This window comes from Arvicanthis niloticus, chromosome X (assembly GCF_011762505.2).
Source record: "Arvicanthis niloticus isolate mArvNil1 chromosome X, mArvNil1.pat.X, whole genome shotgun sequence".
In the NCBI taxonomy this organism is placed as follows: domain Eukaryota; kingdom Metazoa; phylum Chordata; class Mammalia; order Rodentia; family Muridae; genus Arvicanthis; species Arvicanthis niloticus.
This window is the reverse complement of record NC_047679.1, coordinates 129,776,894-129,798,459: the sequence shown is the minus strand read 5'-3', so window position 1 is coordinate 129,798,459 and position 21,566 is coordinate 129,776,894. Positions and strand designations below refer to the sequence as shown.

At 35.5% G+C, this 21,566-nt stretch overlaps 1 protein-coding gene across 5 annotated transcripts in view; it reads right to left on the bottom strand.

Annotated features, from left to right (window-relative positions):
• Positions 1 to 21,564, bottom strand: part of Brcc3 (BRCA1/BRCA2-containing complex subunit 3) — a 45,808-nt gene extending 24,244 nt beyond the window's left edge. For 4 of the 5 annotated variants that reach the window (XM_034485521.2, XM_034485520.2, XM_034485522.2 and 1 more), the window contains exons 1-7: positions 21,364 to 21,561; positions 20,720 to 20,736; positions 19,831 to 19,885; positions 14,948 to 15,067; positions 7,953 to 8,040; positions 7,300 to 7,388; positions 5,341 to 5,396 (exon numbers count right to left, since the gene is read on the bottom strand). In XM_034485521.2, the coding sequence (XP_034341412.1) occupies positions 5,341 to 5,396; positions 7,300 to 7,388; positions 7,953 to 8,040; positions 14,948 to 15,067; positions 19,831 to 19,885; positions 20,720 to 20,736; positions 21,364 to 21,486 (548 nt within the window). In that variant the 5' untranslated portion in view covers positions 21,487 to 21,561. Of the gene's footprint in view, positions 1 to 5,340; positions 5,397 to 7,299; positions 7,389 to 7,952; positions 8,041 to 14,947; positions 15,068 to 19,830; positions 19,886 to 20,719; positions 20,737 to 21,363 lie in introns of all 5 variants that reach the window. The other variant, XM_076918486.1, reaches the window with a different exon arrangement.
• Between the last annotated feature and the right edge of the window lie 2 nt (positions 21,565 to 21,566).

The window sequence follows — 21,566 nt, the reverse complement described above, 5'->3', positions numbered from 1 at the left end:
CTGTGTCTGCTAGGACTTCAAGTCCATAAGATAGAAATGTATTAGGTAAGTTAAAAAGAATGCTAAACATGAGTTCAGGACTTCTGCCTCAATCCTCATAACTGTTATTAAGAATAAAATATTTCGGGACTGGACAGATGGCTCAGTGGTTAAGAGCTCTGACTGCTCGCCAGAGGATCCGAGTTCAATTCCCAATAACCACATGGTGGCTCACAGACATTGTAATGAGATCTGGTGCCCTCTTCTGATGAGTTTGAGAAAGCCACAGTGTACTTATAAGTCTGCAAATTGCTTATTACAAAAAGAATAAAACATTTCAGACAAGTAGGACTCAGACAAAAATATCTTAAATGCACACTATTCTTAGGAAGTTACTAGAGGATCTCTTCCAGCAAAATAACAACGAATCAAGGCTCCAGATTATAATGGATACAACTCAGGAGAATAAGTAAAGAAACTAGTGGGGGCCCCTCACACAACCCTCACACCCCTCAGCTAGTTATCTGTTGAACAGCAGGCCTAAAAGAGATATCACATCAGCATTGGATAGTTTTATGGAGTAATCCTTAAAATGTGGAGATTCCAAGTGTTTTCATATTATACCTAAAAGTTCAGAACTCAAGGAGGCAATAAAAGACAAATGACAAAATCTATTCAAAACTTCCTGCCAATCCATGAGCATGGGAGATCTTTCCATCTTCTGAGATCTTCAATTTATTTTTTCAGAGACATGAAGTTCTTGTCATACAGATCTTTCACTTGCTTGGTTAGAGTCACACCAGGAGGGCTGGAGAGATGGCTCAGCCGTTAAAGGCTAGGCTCACAACCAAAAATATAAGAGTCACACCAGGATATTTTTATATTATTGTGACCATTGTAAAGGGTGTTGCTTCCCTAATTTCTTTCTCAGCCTATTTACCCTTTAAGTAGAGGAAGGCTACTGATTTGTTTGAGTTAATGTTATATCCAGCCACTTTACTGAAGTTGTTTATCAGGTTTAGAAGTTCTCTGGTGGAATTTTTTGGGTCATTTAAGTATAATATCATATCATCTGAAAATAGTGATACTTTGACTTCTTCCTTTCCAATTTATATCCCTTTGACCTCCTTTTGTTGTCTAATTTCTCTGGCTAGGACTTTCAGTACTATAGTGAATAAGTAGGGAGAGAGTAGGCAGTCTTGTCTAGTCCCTGATTTTAGTGGGATTGCTTCAAGTTTCTCTCCATTTAGTTTGATGTTGGCTACTGGTTTGCTGTATATTGCTTTTACTATGTTTGGGTATGGGCCTTGGATTCCTGATCTTTCCAATACTTTTAATATGAAGGGATGTTGAATTTTGTCAAATGCTTTCTCAGCATCTAATGAGATGATCAAGTGGTTTTTTTCTTTGAGTTTGTATATATATATATATATATATATATATATATATATATATATATATATGATTGTATATACTGAACCAGTCCTGCATTCCTGGGATGAAGCCTACTTGATCATGATGGATGATTGTTTTGATGAATTCTTGGATTTGCAAGAATTTTATTGAGTATTTTTGCATCAATATTCATAAGTGAAATTGGTCTGAAGTTCTCTTTTCTTGTTGAGCATTTGTGTGGTTTAGGTATAAGCATAATTGTGGCTTCATAAAAAAAATTGCTAGTGTTCCTTCTGTTTCTATTTTGTGGAATAGTTTGAATACTATTGGTATTAGGTCTTCTTTGAGGGTCTGATAGAATTCTGCACTAAACCCATCTGGTCCTGGGCTTTTTGTGGTTGGGAGACTTTTAATGACTGCTACTAAATGGCCATCTTTCGGAAAGCAATCTACAGATTCAAGGTAATCCCTATCAAAACTCCAACTCAATTCTTCATAGAGTTAGAAAGAGACATTTGCAAATTCATTTGGAATAACAAAACCCAAGACAAACAAACTTCTGGGGGAATCACCATCCCTGTCCTTAGGATGTATTACAGAGTAATAGTGATAAAAACTTCATGGTATTGGTACAAAGACAGGTAGGTAGATCAATGGAATAAAATTGAAGACACAGAAATGAATCCACACATCTATGGTCACATGATCTTTGACAAGGGAGCTACAATCATCCAGTGGAAAAAAGACAGCATTTTCAACAAATGTTGCTGGTTCAACTGGCTTTTAGCATGTATAAGAATGCAAATCAATGCATTCTTATCTTCCTGTACAAAGCTCAAATCCAAGTGGATCAAAGACCTCCACATAAAACCAGATACACTGAAACTAATAGAAGAGAAAGTGGGAAAGAGCCTCGAACACATGGTCACAGGAAAAAATTTCCTGAACAGAACACCAATGGCTTATACTCTAAGAACAAGAATTGACAAATGGGACCTCATAAAATTGCAAAGCTTCTGTAAGGCAAAGGACACTGTCAATAAGACAAAACAGCAACCAACAGATTTGGAAAAGATCTTTACCAATCCTACATCCCATAGAAGGCAAATATCAAATATATACAAAGAACTCAAGAAGTTAGACTCTAGAGAACCAAATAACCCTATTAAAAATGTGGTACAGAGCTAAACAGAGAATTCTCAGCTGAAGAAACTAGAATAGCCAAGAAGCACCTAGAGAAATACTCAACATCCTTAGTCATCAGGGAAATGCAAATCAAAACAACCCTGAAATTCCACCTCACATCAGTCAGAATGGCTAAGATCAAAAACTCAGGTAACAGCAGATGCTGGCGAGGTTGTGGAGAAAGAGGAACACTGCTCCATTGTTGGTGGGATTGCAAGCTGGTACAACCACTCTGGAAATCAGTCTGGCAGTTCCTCAGAAAATTGGACATAGCATTACCTGAGGACCCAGCTATACCACTCCTGGGCATATACCCAAAAGATGCTCCAACATGTAATAAGGACACATGTTCCACTATGTTCATAACAGCCTTATTTATAATAGCTAGAAGCTGGAAAGAACCCAGATGTCCTTCAAAAGAGGAATGGATACAGAAAATGTGGTACATTTACACAATGGAGTACTACTCAGCTATTAAAAATAATGAATTCATAAAATGCTTAGGCAAATGCATGGAAGTAGAAAATATCCTGAGTGAGGTAACCCAATCACAAAAGAACACACATGGTATGCACTCATTGATAAGTGGGTATTAGCTCAAAAGCTCAGAATACTCAAGATACAATTCACATAGCACACGAAGCTCAAGAAGAAGGAAGACCAGAGTGTGGATGCTTCGGTCCTTCTTAGAAGGGGGAATAAAATACTCACAAGAGGAAATACAGAGACAAAATGTGGAACAGAGACTGAAGGAAAGGCCATCCAGAGACTGCCCCACCTGGGGATCCATCCCACATATAGTCACCAAACCCAGAAACTATTGTGAATGTCAAGAAGTGCATGCTGACAGGAGCATGGTGTAACTGTCTCCTGAGAGGCTCTACAGGAGCCTGACAAATACAGAGGCGAATGTTCACAGCCAACCATTGGACTAAGCACGGGCTCCCCAATGGAGGAATTAAAGAAAGGACTGAAGGAGCTGAAGGGGTTACAATCCCATAAGAGGAACAACAATATCAACCAAACAAACCCCCCCAGAGCTCCCAGGGACTAAATCACCAACCAAAGAGTACACATGGAATGACTCATGGGTCCAACAGCATATGTAGCAGAAGATGGCCTTATCGGGCATCAATAGGAGGAGAGGCCCTTGGTCCTGTGAAGGCTTGATGCCCCAGTGTAGGGCATCCATCCCACATATAGTCACCAAACCCAGAAACTATTGTGAATGTCAAGAAGTGCATGCTGACAGGAGCATGGTGTAACTGTCTCCTGAGAGGCTCTACAGGAGCCTGACAAATACAGAGGCGAATGTTCACAGCCAACCATTGGACTAAGCACGGGCTCCCCAATGGAGGAATTAAAGAAAGGACTGAAGGAGCTGAAGGGGTTACAATCCCATAAGAGGAACAACAATATCAACCAAACAAACCCCCAGGGTGGGGAGGCAGGAGTAGGTGTGTTGGTGGGGGCATACCCTCATAGAAGCAGGGGGAAGAGGAATGGGATAGGGGGTTTCTGGAGGGGAAACCAGAGAAGGGGATAACATTTGAAATGTAAATAAATAAAATATTTCTAAAATCCTCTTGCAAATGCAAAAAGCAAAACAAAACAAAAAAATGTATGTAAGAAAAAAGCAGAATCACAGTACACTAGTTCACATTAGTTAGTTGAAGAGGAAATAGCATTTACCTATCATAATGATAAAATTTATTTTCTGTTAAAATTAACCAATACACGAAACACATATAATGAGATTATGGTTATAATCTTGAGCACAGATGTTTGTAACTATGAAAATTTAATAATCATGAAGAGCCAAATCAATATTGTCTAATATCAATTGTTAATACAATAAAAGAGCCAACTTTAGCTAGGTATGGTAGCCCACATTTGCAAAGACCAACACAAGAGGGTACAGGCAGGATGATCATAAGCTCAGACTGGAGTATATAACAAGATCCTGTCTCAAAGCAGAAAAATATAAAGAAGAAAACTTTATTAAAAATTTAAAAAGTAACAAAAAGAAACAATAGTAACCACATTTCAGAGAATGGAAGTGGGATGGTATCAGTAACCATCATCTTCATTTAGGACAGCAAGATAAAACAACAACAATAACAATAGAGTTTGGGTTGTTTGGTTTTTGGTTTGTTTGTTTGTGACAGGATCTCACTATATAGCCCTAGTTGGTCTGGAATTTATATAGATCCATGTGCCTCTGCCTCCTCTGTGCTAGGATTAAAGGCATGCACCACTATACCCAGGAATAGATTACCATGTTTTAATGAGAAATTTAATCTATACAAACATTTAAATAAAGTATTGTAATTCTGAAAAAACTTTTATGGCAGGAAGGCAAGAGTTACATCTCCATGGTAAATGTTTGCCTAGTATTAATGAGACCCTGGGTTCCATCCTTAGCAACAGTAAAATACGTTCATGTAGCAACAGAGAAGTATTTGTAAAAAAAAAAAAAAACCTCTACATTTCTTAACATTTGGCCTTCAGTTTTAGAACACATCAGTGAATCAGAAACTAGCAGTGCAACAGTTTGGAAAATATAGCCCAATACTATGGTGTTATGGCTACATAAAGAGACTCCAGCTTCCTAGACTTTTACAATACTCAAACTGATAAAGACATTTTAATTTTTCTTAGAGCTGTTGAGAAATAGAGTACTATTAGTGTCTTACTAATGAGAAAAATTAAATGAAACAGAACCATCAATTCTATGACTAGGCATTAGTCCATGAATAATAACATCTCTGTCATACTTACTCTGAGCTTTTTTGGGCTTGTATGGATTGGAAGCAAGTGTAGAGTACCCGACCAGTCTATTAAAAAAAAAGTAGACAGGAAATCTCATACACAAAAGGATTAATTTTTGTTACTATTTTTTTCCTGAGACATACTCTCTGGACATCTTTACACAGTATATTATAGTATTCAATCCACAATTATATAATATACAATGTATAGTAATTGACTCAGTATGACTATCATTTATCTTCAACCATTAAATCACTTTTGTATTGGCCATTTTATAGCAATTTAGTACGCTCTAACCTAAAACTCAAAGGCTTTTATGGCTATGTTAGGCCAAAAGAGATGCGAAAAACTATAGGATATGTTATAATAAATCAATTTTTATCGTAGAAGGATCATATATACAGTCGATAAAAGTTGTAGTGAGAATTCTGGAATTTTGGTTTCTTTTAAAAAAAACACAGAAATATTATATGTTTTCATTTTAATCCCAGATATGGGGCTATAGGGCTGCTTCACAGCAGCTGACTACAATTTGCCTCATGCTCTAGTAGAGGCATGGTTTTGTCAGCTGCAGATAGTATCTGCGATTGTGTGGCATTTGGAATTCTGGGAATTTTTCAGGGGGCAAGTAAATGCTAGAGCCCTGATGAGTGTGACTGGTGGTGGCTGGTCATTCAGGGAGTTGGGGGTTGGTTGTAGTAGTTGTGCTCAAAAAAGAAATAACAAGAAATTAGATTCAGAAATATCTCTCTCCACCCCCTATCCTTCTTTCTCTCCTATATAATGAGAGTGGGTAAAACTGAAGGATGGGGATGGGGGGGGGATAAAAGATAAAAAAGAAATACCCACAAAGTATCAAAGACCAGCTACAAGCAAAGAAGATAAAAGAAATAAGATTAGGGATTTCTCTCTTCCCCCTTCTTTCTGTACCCTTCTTCTACCCTTCTTTCCATCTCCTATCTAGTGATAGGAGATGAAACCAAGGGAGACTTGAAAGTTAAGGATAAAAAAAATGGGAAATATGATTTCAAATGCCATAGAGAGAACAGCAGGCTACAAAGGAATGGATGTATCTTTTCAAGAGACCAGGAAAAATTTATTGCAGCTGCTACCGCTGGGATATCTCCAGGTTTGCTCCCAGAGGGAATTTTCTGTTAAACATCTGCTTAGGAGACAGAATTATTAACAAATATGAGGACCAGAAAAGTGATTAACCTCACTCACTATTTATGATGAAAATGAACAAATTAAGTGGTGATAAAACCAAAAGCATTTCAAAAAATTTTAAAGTTCCAGATATTTAATTCTAGTGTTTCTGGAAGATAATGAATTTATGGTATACAATCATTATTAGCACACTCACATATCTTTTCTACACCATGGTCAAAACTATCCATTAAAAGTCAAATAGTCTGGATTACTGCCAACTGGTCTTCCTAACTGGTTTCTCTGATGCCATTAATTTCACCCTTCCCACTCCAATCCTGTCCAGTCCATTGGAATGATTCTATTAAGACATAAAGTCACCCTCTAATGGTTTCCCAACTTAGAGACAAAGTAAAAGCCTTACAAAAACTAGTTCCCATTACATTTTGGGCCTCTTTAAGGATAACCAAACAAGAATGTATTGCAATATAACTATAAAAATTAAGACTGAGGCAAGTTAGAATACATTATCATGGTCTTCCTCTCCCTACTACAGCCACACCAATTTCTTCAATGTTCCTCAATGTTTAGAGTGCTTGCACTGGCTATTTCTTCTGCTAGGGATAATCTTCCCCCAAGAAATACTCAAAACTTGCTTCCTTATCTTCTTCTGATCTTGCCTCAATAACCCTTCTCATTAAAACTCCATTCTATTAAAATTTTAAAGAGATTTTTCTCTATTCTGTGTCTATTTTGTGCACACACACACACACACACACACACAAACACACCTGTGTATGCATACACTTATACATATACTACCTTTGTGTTTTTGTCTTCTATGAAACAGGAAAAAATAAGTCCTACAAAGCCTTGATCCATCATTTGGTACATGGCTTGTGTACGAACATCTGAAATATAAAGAAAAGCATTCTGTTAGTAAGCTGGGCTTAGTGGCACACACCTTTAATCCCAGCACTCTGAAGGCAGAAACAGGTAGATCTTTCAGTTACAGGCCAGCTTGGTCTACAAAGTATGTTCCAGGATAACCAGGGTTACACAGAGAAGCCTTGTTTCAAGGGGTGGGGAGGAATCTTATTTAACAGATTTTATCCAGAGATAACAGTAATGTCTATTAATCATTATGTCAACATTCATATTCCATAGGCAAAATAGGGATATATTGTAATAATATGAATGTGAGAGCATATTTTGCCAAGTTAAAGAAATATTATGAAAAGTTTGCTATTAAGTAGTAACTCTAAGCTGCTCAGCCTAAGAGTGGCCCTACTATGAAATGTAGCATAGAAAAAACAATTGAAAACTTCAACTTCCCCCAAAACTTGATAATTTCCTCTAGACTAGAAGATAGGCATTGGAAGTGACAAAAATATTTCTTAGAAGAAAAGCCTTTTGATTACCATGATATGTAATGGAGAAGAAATGATATTGATGTGAGAGAAATAAACACTTACCAACATGTGAGGGCCAAACAGTTATATGAGGGTGGGAATGATACCAGCCAACAACTCTCATGGAACGACCTGTTAGTTCAGCCAACCTGTATGTTTGTCAAGGTATTTTCAAAATAAAAAATCTTTATGCTTATAATAAAGGGTCAAAATACATAATTAAGGGTGAAATAAGGTTCATGCCGAGAACTTCCAATGTTATTCCTTAAAGTCAGTCTTTTCTTTAAATATAATTCATATTTCCATTACATTGTCTTATTCTAATTATGCAAATAATTATGAATCACAGTTCAGTTATTCTAATTATGCAAATAATTAAAATAAGAATAATTTGGTCTTTCAAATATTTCCATTCTCTGCAAAGAAGCTTGTTTCAATCTTCAGAATTCTTTTATATTTTCAACTTGAGAATCTTCTGTCTTCTCTGTCTACTTCCACTTTTGGTAAAGAAATATTTTAAAAGTGTGCATGTGTACATGTCCAGTTGTTCTCAACCTTTCTAATAATGGAACTCTTTAATACAGTTCCTAGTGTTGTAGTGAACCCCAAACATAAAATTATCTTTTTGGTACTTAATAACTATAACTGTGCTTTATGAATCACAGTTCAGTTTCTCCTATCCTGTAAAATGCTGCCTAGTTTTCCTACAAATTACCTATATTAAAACTTAACCAATAATTGATATTTTGACTTAAATGAGTATACCACATAATTTTGATTTACATCCTTGATGGCTATATATTAAACACTTTTAAAATATTTATTGGCTGGTCATGTTTCTTTTATAAAATAAGATCTATTTATTTTATTTATTTTATGAACTACTTGCATGTATGTATGTGCACAAGTACCTACAGAGATTTCTTCTTTTGAGAACACGAGTCATGAAAGAGAATTTAATGCTATATGAATCAAAATGTAATTGAGGGACTCAAGAGGTTAAAAGCACTGTCTGCTCTTGCAGAGGACCTGGATTCAATTCCCATTACCCACATGCAGGCTAACAGCCATTTGTAACTCCACTGTCTAGGAGATTTGATGCCTTTTTCTGGCCTCCAAGACATTGTATGCACATGGTGCATAAATATGCATGCAGGCAAAACACCCATACACATTAAAAAATGTAATTGGTAATGAAAGTGAAAAACCTTAAGTGAAGTGCCACTGGTTCAAAATTGCCATTCTAATTGTATTGAGATGTATAACGTTGGGGACTGGGCAATTGTTTGTGTGGCTAGCTTAAACTACCTGAGGAGGTTTCTAGGTTAATTAGAATAAAGTGATTTAATTTTTAAAAAGAAAGTACTCAGTTCACTGATTGGTTGAGCTTTCTGGTATTTAATTTTTGCAATTCTTTATACATTCCAGATATTAACTGCTTCTCTGAAGTATAGCCAACAAAGATTTTCTCCCGTTCTCTGTATATGTGGATACATGTCATAGAACTAGAAGTGGGACCACAAAAGGGGAAATGAGGTGCTGAGGAAGGGTATATGAAGGGTAATAAAAAACATAGGACATGAAAACAGAAAAGGCTAATTGGGGGTACAGGAATATTGGGGGAAGGGAAAGGAGCAACAAAAATAAATTTTTTTAAAGTGCAATAAAGAAAACCAATTGGCCGGGCGGTAGTGGCGCACGCCTTTAATCCCAGCACTTGGGAGGCAGAGGCAGGTGGATTTCTGAGTTCGAGGCTAGCCTGGTCTACAGAGTGAGTTCCAGGACAGCCAGAGCTACACAGAGAAACCCTGTCTCGAAAAACAAAACAAAAAACAAAACAAAACAAAAAAAGAAAACCAATTATATGCTAATTTTAAAAATAAAAATATTAAGAGAAAAACATAATCAGGGGCTGGAGAGATTACTTAGTTGTTAAAGACCACTGGCTACTTTTTCAGAGAACTGAGGTTTGATTCCCAGAATCCACAGAGCAGCTCACAACCATCTGTAACTTCAGTTCCAAGAGATCCAATACCCTTTTCTAGCTTTCATGAGCACCAGGCACACATATAACATAGACATACACACAGGCAACACTCACACACACACAAAATTGTGTATATATGAGTGGTGTGTACACGCACATTCCCCCATACACTACATTTTATATAACTAAGTCTGAGGACCAATACAACAGTTTTTGAGCTAGGATCTTACTATGTAGGCTAGGTAGGCCTCTAATTTGAAATTCTCCTGCCTCTGCTTGCCACATGCTGAAAGTACAGGTGGAACCATCACACCTCACTTAAATGTTTTTAATGTTCAAATGATAAGAAAAATTTGCTTATTCTTTTAGCCTACTTCTTTAGCTATGAACTGAAAAGAATGCTTCATATGGCAGTGAAGAGTAGATGTGGCACTCTGTGTAAGATGTTTAGCTCTGTGTCTGGCTCCCAGTAAGTGCTTGACAAATTGTAACTATAAAGGTGAAGTATAGTCATGTACCTAGCCATTACCTGTTTGGGAATGAAATAGTTTCTACTTGACTATAAGTAATCTCAATAATAAACAGTATTTTCATAACTATAAGAATTTTATATGAGCAACTATTTGTTTTAAAATATACAGAATGACAATATTCTATAGATGGGAAACAAAGTAAGCCTATAAGATGACTTCAAGACTATACATGAATATGGAAGAAAAATGAAGTCAAGCCAGGTGGGCTTAAGTGACTCATTAAGTTTGGTGGCTTTTAGGGCAGAGAACATCTTCAAAGGGACAGAACCCTAGATATGTCCTGTGAGTCACACTTGAGTACTCCACAGGGCACACAGGAACAAAAGTATGAAAGAAGAATCTCAGGTCTAAGAAAAAGTAACTGCCCCTTACGAGAATGATGCTAAGTAACTACATGGCCCTGGGAAGCAGGATGGGAACCAGCAGCTGTTTCCCCCTATCCATACCCTGCCAGGGTAAACAGGCTCATCTTTAGGAGTCAGGGGACAGAGTGCTTAGAAGGGTCCTGCCTTAGAAGTGAGGAAAACCTCCTATACTCAGTTATTCTGCTCCACACAGTTCACCATGAAAAGGCTCAGATGCTCTTCAAGTTGCTTAACATCATCCTAGAAGTGAGCTCATAGATCTATATAGCAATACAGAAAAACCCAGAGGATAAGGACATCAAACCCCACATTGTCAGGAATACAAAATGCAGTAGAAAATGTAAGGTACAGAGGAGATGAACACATTTGTGATTGTCAAGGATTAGTTGTGGCAGAAAATAGTTGGGTATGGGTATGAAAAGGTAGAATGAGAAAATAGTTTTATATCTTTTAAACTTTTATTATTATTGTGTGTATGATTTGTTCTACCTTTAAGTGGGTTCTAAGGACAGAATTCAGGTCACTAGGCTTTTGTGGGAAGCACCTTTACACATGGAACTATCTTGCTGGTCCCCAGTTTTGAAAGTTGATTATTTCAGTGGTTATACATATCATGTGACAAAGTAGCACAGAACTATAAGTATTGTATCACTGGTAATTTCCTGTCTTCTTTTTATGTCATAATTTTCTAAGATAGAGCCTACAGATAAAATAGGTCAAGGTTACAAAGACTTTTTCTGTATTATATTTATAAATTCTAATGGATTTATAAAGATTTCAGACACAGAATTTTTATAAATTTAAAGGGCAATCAGGATTAATAAATTAATATAAAAATATAAAAAGAACCACAATTATATTAGAGAACACATATATACTTACCCTAATTAAACAGGAAAAATACCACCCTTCTTACAAAAAGATAATTTTCATAATATATAAAATACCTATATTATTGAAAAAAGATTATCAAACCGATAGAAAAACAAAGGAAATAACCAGATAATTTTGTAAAACATATCATTGGCTCTTAAAAATGAAAACCTAATTTAAACCATATATAATGGTACACATCTTTTATCACAGAGGCAGATGGATCTCTTTGAGTTTGAAACCAACCTGGTCTACACAGTGAGTTCCAGGCCAACAAGAGTTACATAGTGAGACCTAGTCTCAAAAAGATAAAAACCAAAAAACATCAACAAGAAAAAACTAAGTTTATTTATAAAAAAAAAAAAAAAATGTGTGTTCCAAGGTAGCCAGAGTTATATAGTGAGACCTGTCTTAAAAATAAATAAACAAATAAGAACAAAATTAAAGTTAAAAGAAATGAAACTATTTTATTTTTTAAACAGTCTCAGTATATACTCCAGGCTGGTCTCTACCTCGTAATTACTGGGACTACAGGCATGTGCCATCATAACTCTATTTTGCTGGGCACATTAGCAATAACAGTGAAGCACAGAAGAATTGTATAGATGAGGTATCACATTTGGGGGTCTGTCATGTCACTCAGGCCCCAGCTTCATACAGACATGGAACCTTATAGTAGCTGACTGACAACCACCTTGTTTGAATCTTCATAAAATAACTGATAGCATTTGTGGCCAAGCTTTTGCTTTCTATAGAGATTATCACATTATTTAGGATTCAGTAGAATGTGTATATATGTGCATATTATAGAAAATGTTAGAAAAGTTTTCAAAGTTTTGTATGGTTAAAATATATCTGATGAAGAAGTATCTCAACAATTGAATCAGTTGTATTCTTGAATTAATTCCTTCAATAAATAATCATGTAAAAATTGAAAGGCAAGGAAGATGAAACCAAGTAGGCCATGTTAGAAAAAACTGTTGATAATTCTTTCATCCTAATATGGAATTCTGATTGGCAATTAAAGCTAAAATTAGTTCAAAATAATATAAACACACAAAGCATAAATATACTTTAATATTGAAATATTATATGACTAGTAAGGGAATATATTTTTATATATAACCAATCCATGATCTTTGAAAAAGAGAAGTGGTTTTTTTTTTTAAGATTTATTTATTTTATGTATGTGAGTACACTGTGGCTGTCTTCAGACACACCAGAAAAGGACATCAGATCCCATTACAGATGGTTGTGAGCCACCATGTGGTTGCTGGGAATTGAACTCAGGACCTCTGGAAGAACAGTCAATGCTCTTAACTGCTGAGCCATCTCTTCAGCTCCCAAAAAAGTGTTTTTAAAAGGTTGTATACAATCTAGAACATTCTATATCTTATTCATATTTCAAAGTATTATAAAACATAAAATTTAAACTCTATAAAGAAAATCTCTATGTGACACCAACAAAGCACAGATAGAGCCAGGACAAGACTGACTTAATCTGGTGGAACAATAAACAATGTAAGTTCAACTTGCCATAGATAAGGTATGAAATTCAGACTACAGGAAAATAAATCATTCTTTGGTTATCTTTAGCATGGAATTATGTGTTAAATTCTCCAAATTGTATGTTCTAAGGGAAAGTTTCATAAACTAATCTTTTCGAGGATAAGATAGTGAACAAACCAGAAATTAGAAAAACTGGAAGGGTAAGAAGTAATGGAGAGTCAATATGTAAGAAGTATGATGGGAGGCAAAGGGACTGCTTATAAAGCTCACTGTTAATTGTGTTTTACCCTAAGACCTATGGACATTTATGAGCAGGACCATCCAAAACTTTTATCTCTTCCAATAAAAGAAACAGGAAGAAATGAAATTTATGATTAACCTGGGATGAGGAGATGGCTCAGTTCACAAAGTACTTTGCCTTGTAAGTGCAAGGTCTTGCACTCCATTCCCAGAACTCATAATCCAGTCAGAATGGCTATCATCAAGTAAACAAATAATACATCTGGATAGATGGCTTAGTGGTTAAGATAATTTGTTGCTCTTGAAGAGGACCCAGGTTCAGTTCCCAGCATTTATGTGGTGACTCACAGGCATCTACCTATAACTCCAGTTCCATGAGATCTAATGACTTCTGACCTCTGAAGACAAGGTACATATATGATACAAATACATAATTCAAGCAAAACATTCATATAAATAAAATAAATCTTAATTAAAAATGAAACCAACTGACAATACTAGAAAGGAACTATTATTGGTGGGAGTATAAACAGGTACCATGATAATGGAAATCAGTATGAAAGGTCCTGAAATATATAACTCAAATATAACTTCAATAAGACTCAGATATACTCATGTTCATTGCTATGTTATTCACAATAACAAGGGAATCAAAGTAGCCTAGATGCCTTCAATCAATGAGTGAATAATTAAAATATGGTACAAACACAACAAAAACATTATTGAGCTCTTAGGATTTGTAAGTAAACAGAGTTAGAAAACATTATATTGAATGAGGTAACCAAGATCCAAAAAGACAAACAGCATAGGTTCTTTTTCATATTTGGATTCTAGCTTTTAACTTTTATATATGTATTTTTTTTTGTGGAAATAAATGTGTGTAGACATGAGGAAACCACAAAGAGGCCCATGAGGGGTAGGAATAAGGCTTTAAGAAAGCAGAATGGACTGAGTAATAGAACACATTGTGTAAACAGAAAGAAAATACTTAAGACAGATTTAAGTGGGCAGCAGGGTGAGGAAGCAGGGAGATGATGGAACAGAATGAATAAGAGGAGTCCACTGAAAGTAAGAATGTAGGAAAATATCATATAAAAACTTACTACTTTGTAACTCTAAATTTTTTCTTTTTTCTTTCTTTCTTTTTTTTTTTTTGTTTTGTTTTTTGTTTGTTTGTTTTTCGAGACAGGGTTTCTCTGTGTAGCCCTGGCTATCCTGGAACTCACTCTGTAGGCCAGGCTGACCTTGCACTCAGAAATCCTCCTGCCTCTGCCTCCCTAGTGCTGGGATTAAAGGCATGCGCCACCACTGCCTGGCAAGTAAATTTTTTAAAGGTAGAAAATGTTTAAGAAACAATACCTGAATACATGCACAAACATTAGGGGCAGGGGAGAGATGATTTTTCCAAATAATTAGATCTAAAGGGTAAATATGAAGATGGGAGAATATTCACCAGGGAGAAAATTTATGAAACCAACTAAAGTAAGTCTATAGCAATTATATTTGTGTGGCCCAGAGCCTACAAATCATCTCATGTGTTATTAAGGATATTTCTGCCTCTGTTGAGGCTGCAGACAGCTGCTCTGGAGAAATTTCTACACGGTCCTTTCTCTTGTCAGAACGCCGCAAGATGATGACAGAATGGATATGAACAATTCTGATGGTATCCATCTAAAGGAAAATCCATAGAAATGGTTACTTCTGTCTTTGGCCACTTCCTTCCCCAATTTCCTATAATTATAGGATTACATTTTATTAAAGTAGCAGTAAGAAATTTCACTTTCAAAAACTCATGCTTTTCTTATGAATGCAATGTTTGGTTTATTTATTTATTTATTTATTTATTTTGTATTTTTGAGACAGAGTTTCATGTAGTCCAGGTGGGCCTCCAACTTGCTGTACAGTTTGGGATGGGCTTGAACTCCTTTTAAAAGATTTATTTATTTATTTATTTTATGTATGAATACACTGTCACTGTCTTCAGACACACCAGAAGAGGACATCAGATACTCATTACATATGGTTGTGAGCCACCATGTGGTTGCTGGGAATGGAACTCAGGACCTTTGAGAGAGCAGTCAGTGCTCTTAAACCCCTGAGACATCTCTCCAGCTTGAACAGGGCTTGAACTCCCAATCCTCCTACCTCTGCTTCCCAAGTGCTAGAGTTGTAGGTATACATTGCTATTACCAGTAAATAAATGTTTTAAATGCACCATATCCCAATCAAGATATATATTTCAGAGTATTTAGATCAACAATGTACTCTTTGAATATTCATCTAAGTTGTACAAAATGCATTATCATATGAAGGACTATAAAACAGAGTTCAAAAGGAAAGAAAAGTATTATACATGAAACTTCACTTAAATAATGGAGACAATTGGTGCTAGAAGAACTGAGAAGACTAATTAGAAAAAGTTATCCATAGAGAAGGTAGGCAAATGTATGTATTTGTTGACTGCTGTGTGTGGACATATAGAATTTCTATAGTTGCCAAATAGGTATATGAACAACAAAAGAGATACAGTGTGAGTAAAATGTTTGAGAGATGTTCAGAGTTTGAGGTGGAATGGCAAACAGTAAGGCTAAGAAGAGACAGAATGAAAAAATGTACAAAGTTTTAATATCATGCAGTGGCTTACAGGATGAACTGGAAGAAAGAAAATTAAATATGGCAATTTTTAAAAGTAGTATTGTAGCTTAGGCTCAGTCAAAATCAGTTGGGAATCATCAACAAAACTTTCATAAGGTAACAAAAAAGATATAGAGAGTGGGACGAGAGGCCTAGGTCCTAAATCAAGAGGGGTGCCCACATTTAGAATATTGTAGAGTAAAAGGGAGAAGACAAAGAAGACATAAAGAGCAGTGAAATGGTTCAAGTTTTAGGTAGTGGTGAGGAGTGGCTTTCAATGTCAGAAGTGATAGAACAAAGATGAAATCTGAAAGCAAGTTTTTGAAGTAATTTTTAAATGAGCCATGAATGTAATACCCACAGTGATTAAAAGGCTTATTAGGGGCTAGAGAGATGGCTCAGTGGTTAAAAGCACTGGCTGCTCTTCCAGAGGTCCCAATTCAATTCTCAGCAACTACATAGTGGCTCATAAACATCTGTAATGGGATATGATCCCCTCTTCTGGCATGCCTGAAGACTGCTACAGTATACTCACATATAATAAATAAATAAATAAATAAATAAATAAATAAATAAATAAATAAATTTTAAAAGTCTTACTAAAAAGGGGGTTGGGAAGAATGTGAAATATCTCAACATGTCTTAAATATTGAATACATATTGAAATAATACTTTTCATATTAGATCGAAATGAAATATACCCTTATATTAACTTTATCACCTTTTTGCTATAGTTACTTATTAAAGAAAGTGTGAATTTAGTTAAAAGAATAGTCAGCATTTAAGGTAAGATAAACTATCCTGAAGAGACAAAAATCAAGACAAGCTACCACTGCATGAAAAATACTGACTATTCTTTTAAAAATTTTTAATAAAATGTTGCTCAAGGAATAATCTGTTCTTTTTATTGTTGTTTGGCAAGGTCTCAGTCTATAGCCTAGGATGATATGCAACTTACTTTGTAGCTTAGACTAGACTGAAATTCACAATAATCCTTCTGCTCCAACCTCTTTAGTACTGAGATTACAAGTGTGAACGACCACAGCTGGCTTTATAATTTGTTGAAAATACAACACAGATAGCTCTACAGAGCTTGTATCTTCAGAAGATGTTATGCTTTTGTATTATTGTATTACTTGCAGTTTCTATAAATCATATGTTTGTACTTTATGGTTCAGTGGCTTTTCACACATTCTCCCTTCTGTGTAAATATTTTCACAAATACTCTGTGAGCACTTTCATATTATGTCCCTGATCATATTATAAATATAAAATCATATTCTCCCATATACATATTCTTTCATAATCACTATGCACTTATTTTTGCTAGAATACACATTGTGTCATAATTATTTTCACACTTTTCTATTAGAAAGCAAGCTTCTCAGGAACAAAGACCATATTTCATTATGCTTTCTCACCAGTAACTAGTACAATGTGTGGCAGCATAAAGCAGATATAAAATAAAATTAAGAACAGAGACAGGTGCATACATAACCTTTCAAAGAATAACAAGACAAATAACTGACTTTTCATCAGGAACTATGAAATCCCAAAGATTACATCTTAGAATACTAAAATAAAATAGAATTATTTTATTTTATAAATATAGGAATTCTATAGTCAAAGAATGTATTCTTTAAACTGCAGACAAAAGACATATTCAGATATCCAATGGAGAGAATTATAAAAACCAGAAATGCTACAGTTCTTTAGAAAGAATGGTAATTCCAGAAAATAAAAAAAGGTAAATGCAATAAAAATATTTGTATAAACACAATGAATACAGAGTGTACAAAACAGTAGTAACAATGTTAAATAAAGCTTTTATACATATGCTATACATTTTACATAATATACACACACACACACATACATATATGTAATTAAAATGTATGGCAATCATAAAAAATAGAGGGTATAAATTAACATAACAAATGTTCTAAAATTTTATTATGAATACTCCCCAACTTATAATTATTTATCCAAGGATTTTTCAACTTTACATTGATGGGGAGGTGGTATATATTCGATAGAAATTGTACTTTAAATTTGAATCTTCTCCTGGGCCAGTAATAAACATGTAACCTAATACATTTTTGCATTGTTAAGCTGTTTTTAGTGAGCCATGCAATCATGAAGATGAACAATCGATAATGCATGATATGCTAGGATGTTTGGTACTTTAGGTGTATTATACAATTTGGTGTATGATATTTTCAGCTTACAGTGAGTTTATTAAGATATTATAAAATTGTATTATTGGAAAAACATTAAAAATAGTTGTATTACACTTAACAAATATTGAAATATGTAGAACAACCACTAAAAAATAAAAGACTATTGTAACTAATAAATGGAGGGCCAAAATAGAATAAAATATATTTAGACAACACAAAAGAAGGTAAGAAAAGAGAAAAAGAGTAATTTAAGACAAAAGGATTTTTATAAGCTGCTATTTTTATAATGCTAATAAGAGCTATAAATATTAGCACACAAACATGCTAAAATCAAGAGGGGAAAGTTTACAAAATAGTAGTGAACAAAGGAATATATAAAATTAATAAGTAGGTTTTTGTTCCTTTTTGAAAATGAGAGTGACTTAAGTATAATATTTGTAGCCTAATACATAGGAGAAGTGTTATGGTTAATCTAGGTTGTCAATTTGGTTGGGCTGAGTAGTTTCTAGAGTAAGATTAGGGACGCTCACTGCTGGTGTGCCTGTTCCAGCATTTTCAAAGAGGATTGATTTGCAGGAGAATAGCAGGAGAGTCTCTCCCCCTGGATATGGATTCTCCATGCAACAGTCTGGGAGTCCAAATGAAATTAAAGAAAGAGAAGAGCAAACCTGCCAGGGCAGACTAGCTCCATCCTTCCTGAGCTAGTGCGTGTAGCACTGTATCCATCACCCATGGCCATCAGACTCCATAGCCTTCAGCCATCCAGTGAAGATGCATACCAGCTAAACTCGTGGGAGTTTCCAGGCTTGCAGTGTAGCTGCAGCATTTATCCTCCTTGAGCTGAGACTTTCAGCTTCTCGGTATGGAATTATCCCACTCACCAGCGATCTGGAAGCCAATTTTGGACCACTCAGGCCCCAAATGGGCAATAAATCCTATAAATTCCCTTTTGTAAGAAAGAGATCTCAACTCTATTGCTTCTGTTCCTCTAGAAAATTTTAATACAGGAAGAAAAGAGGCTGAGAGGTTATACTGAAGGAATTTGCATATAATAAATAAAGATAAGTAAGTAGATGCTTTGCCTAGTAGCTTGGAGAAAGGATAAGAAACAATTATTTTTACTCTATTTTACAGAATCCTTGGGCTCTAATATATTGAGAGAAAATCTAACTAATTTTATACAATTAGCCTAGAGAATGGCAGGAAAACTGGGGTGGGAGTGAACACTCAGGAGAAAAGCCAGAGTGGCCTAAAAATCACAACACCATGTATAGATTGCCTATGCAAAGTATAAATAGACTATTGAGGATTGGGTAAAGAGGTAAAAAAAAATATGAACCAAATTTAAAAGTCTTAGGACTTAGGCTTGAAAACAGGCAACTGCAAGAAGAAAAGAGTAATGTTGATCAGATTGTTCCTATTGATCAAGTAAAGTTCCTACAAAGAACAGAAACTAACTAGGTTCCTTTCTAACAAGATTTTTCATCTGATTTTAGTATAGAAAAATCCATACTGCACAATTACAAAGTGGATTAATATCCTGGCTGAAGTCATCAAACAGACTGCAGAAATTTCTCCCCAACCACAAGTTTTGATCATGCAGAATTTTATCATACATACCTTTTCTGGAACTGTGCGCATTTCAGTTCCAGTGTATGTAAATTTGGAGTCACTCCTATTGGAGATATATTAGAAAAAGAGGAATTGGAGTTTAGAATAGAAAAGGGAGTCACGGAAAAATAAGATAAACAGTTTTTGCAATGTAACCTTAGCTGAAACAGAAGAGGAAGAAATGGGAACAGAGTAGATTCCAGGTTTTAAGGAGGAGGCTTGATAAACAATAAGCTATGCTTTGTAGTTTTAACAACAGGGACTCAAAGGTTTTATCATTTCTCAAGATTTCAAACTACTAGGAACCTCTAGGATCTGTAGGGTTCACAAGGATGGGACAGAAATCCACTGATGATTTAGATGGGTGATGGGTCAACAAGGAAAAATCTTCTCAATATGTAGACATTATCTGCCACAAGGAAAGTTAGTGGCCTATCCCTGGTGTTTCAGGGAAGAGAGATATAAAAGACATAAAGCACAAAAATGGAAAGCAATATAACCAAATGTCAAGTATATTGATAGTCATTTTTAACAAGCTGTTTTTATTACAGTTAATAAAGTTCTATTCATTTAACTATCATGCAGTAACCAATTAGGCTCCTGGAGCTCCAACAGAATTCTATGTATAAGAACTTTTACATATTCACTTATGATGTTGGTTCCTCCAGGCAGATTTTCCACATAGGAGCAAATATATTTTAAATAAAAATTATGCTATGATATAAGGCTAAAATGAATCTTTAGGATTGCAGTAGAACTCAGATTATAGTAAGGGATCTCTATACTGTTAATATTAAGATAAAAACATGTAAACACTGTTACCAAAGTTGCTGTAATTCTTCACTAAGAATCAGTTTAGAGATTATAATATGATGTAAATAAACAAATATAGTCTTACCTTATGTCATCATTCAACTAGAGTAGGAAAGAGCAGAAAACATTAATGACACACTTATTTAGTTATAGGGATGTAGATTTACATGAAAATTAGACCATGTGTTCACACACAACAGTATGAAAGACTGGAGAATTCTTTCTGAGTACTTTAAAGGTACACGGTATTTCCTCATCTACTTTTAAATATCTGTAACATTTAACCACAACAGAGACTTTGGAGCCCATGAAACCCTTCTGTTTTGAGTTCTTTGCTGTACTTTAAAATGCTTTAGTGATAGATAGATAGATAGATAGATAGATAGATAGATAGCTCTGCTTCTCATAGGAAAAACTGGTGGTGAGACACAAGGCTGTAACTGTGGGCAACTTGTTTCCTATACCTCGATAACTCATACTAGAATGTGTTTCTGGCCTGGTTTGCAGTTTAAATCACTGGTATGATAACCCCCATCCCCGTGAGTTCATGCAGACCGCTGAGGGTTTACAGGGACATAAGCATAGATCAGAGTGACAGAGGAAAAGTACCCCGAGACAGCATTAGACAACTCAAAGGATCCAGATCACATTCCTATGGCCTCCCAGCCGCCTCAAGGACCACTGGGTACTGATCAGCGGGATTTCAACCAAGTTGGCCGACCTACTCACCTCCCCTATACATAGACCCATCACCTCCTCCTTTTCTGTGCTCAGAGCATGGTTGAGACAAACTAGGAAAGCGTCAGACTCAAGATGAACCGCCTGCACAGCTTGCACCACCTGCACCGCCATCTTCTTTCCACTCACGTCCGCCAAGGGCGCACAGCCGCTTGTCCAACCCGGTGCTCAGACGCAGCCTTACTAGCCCTGCG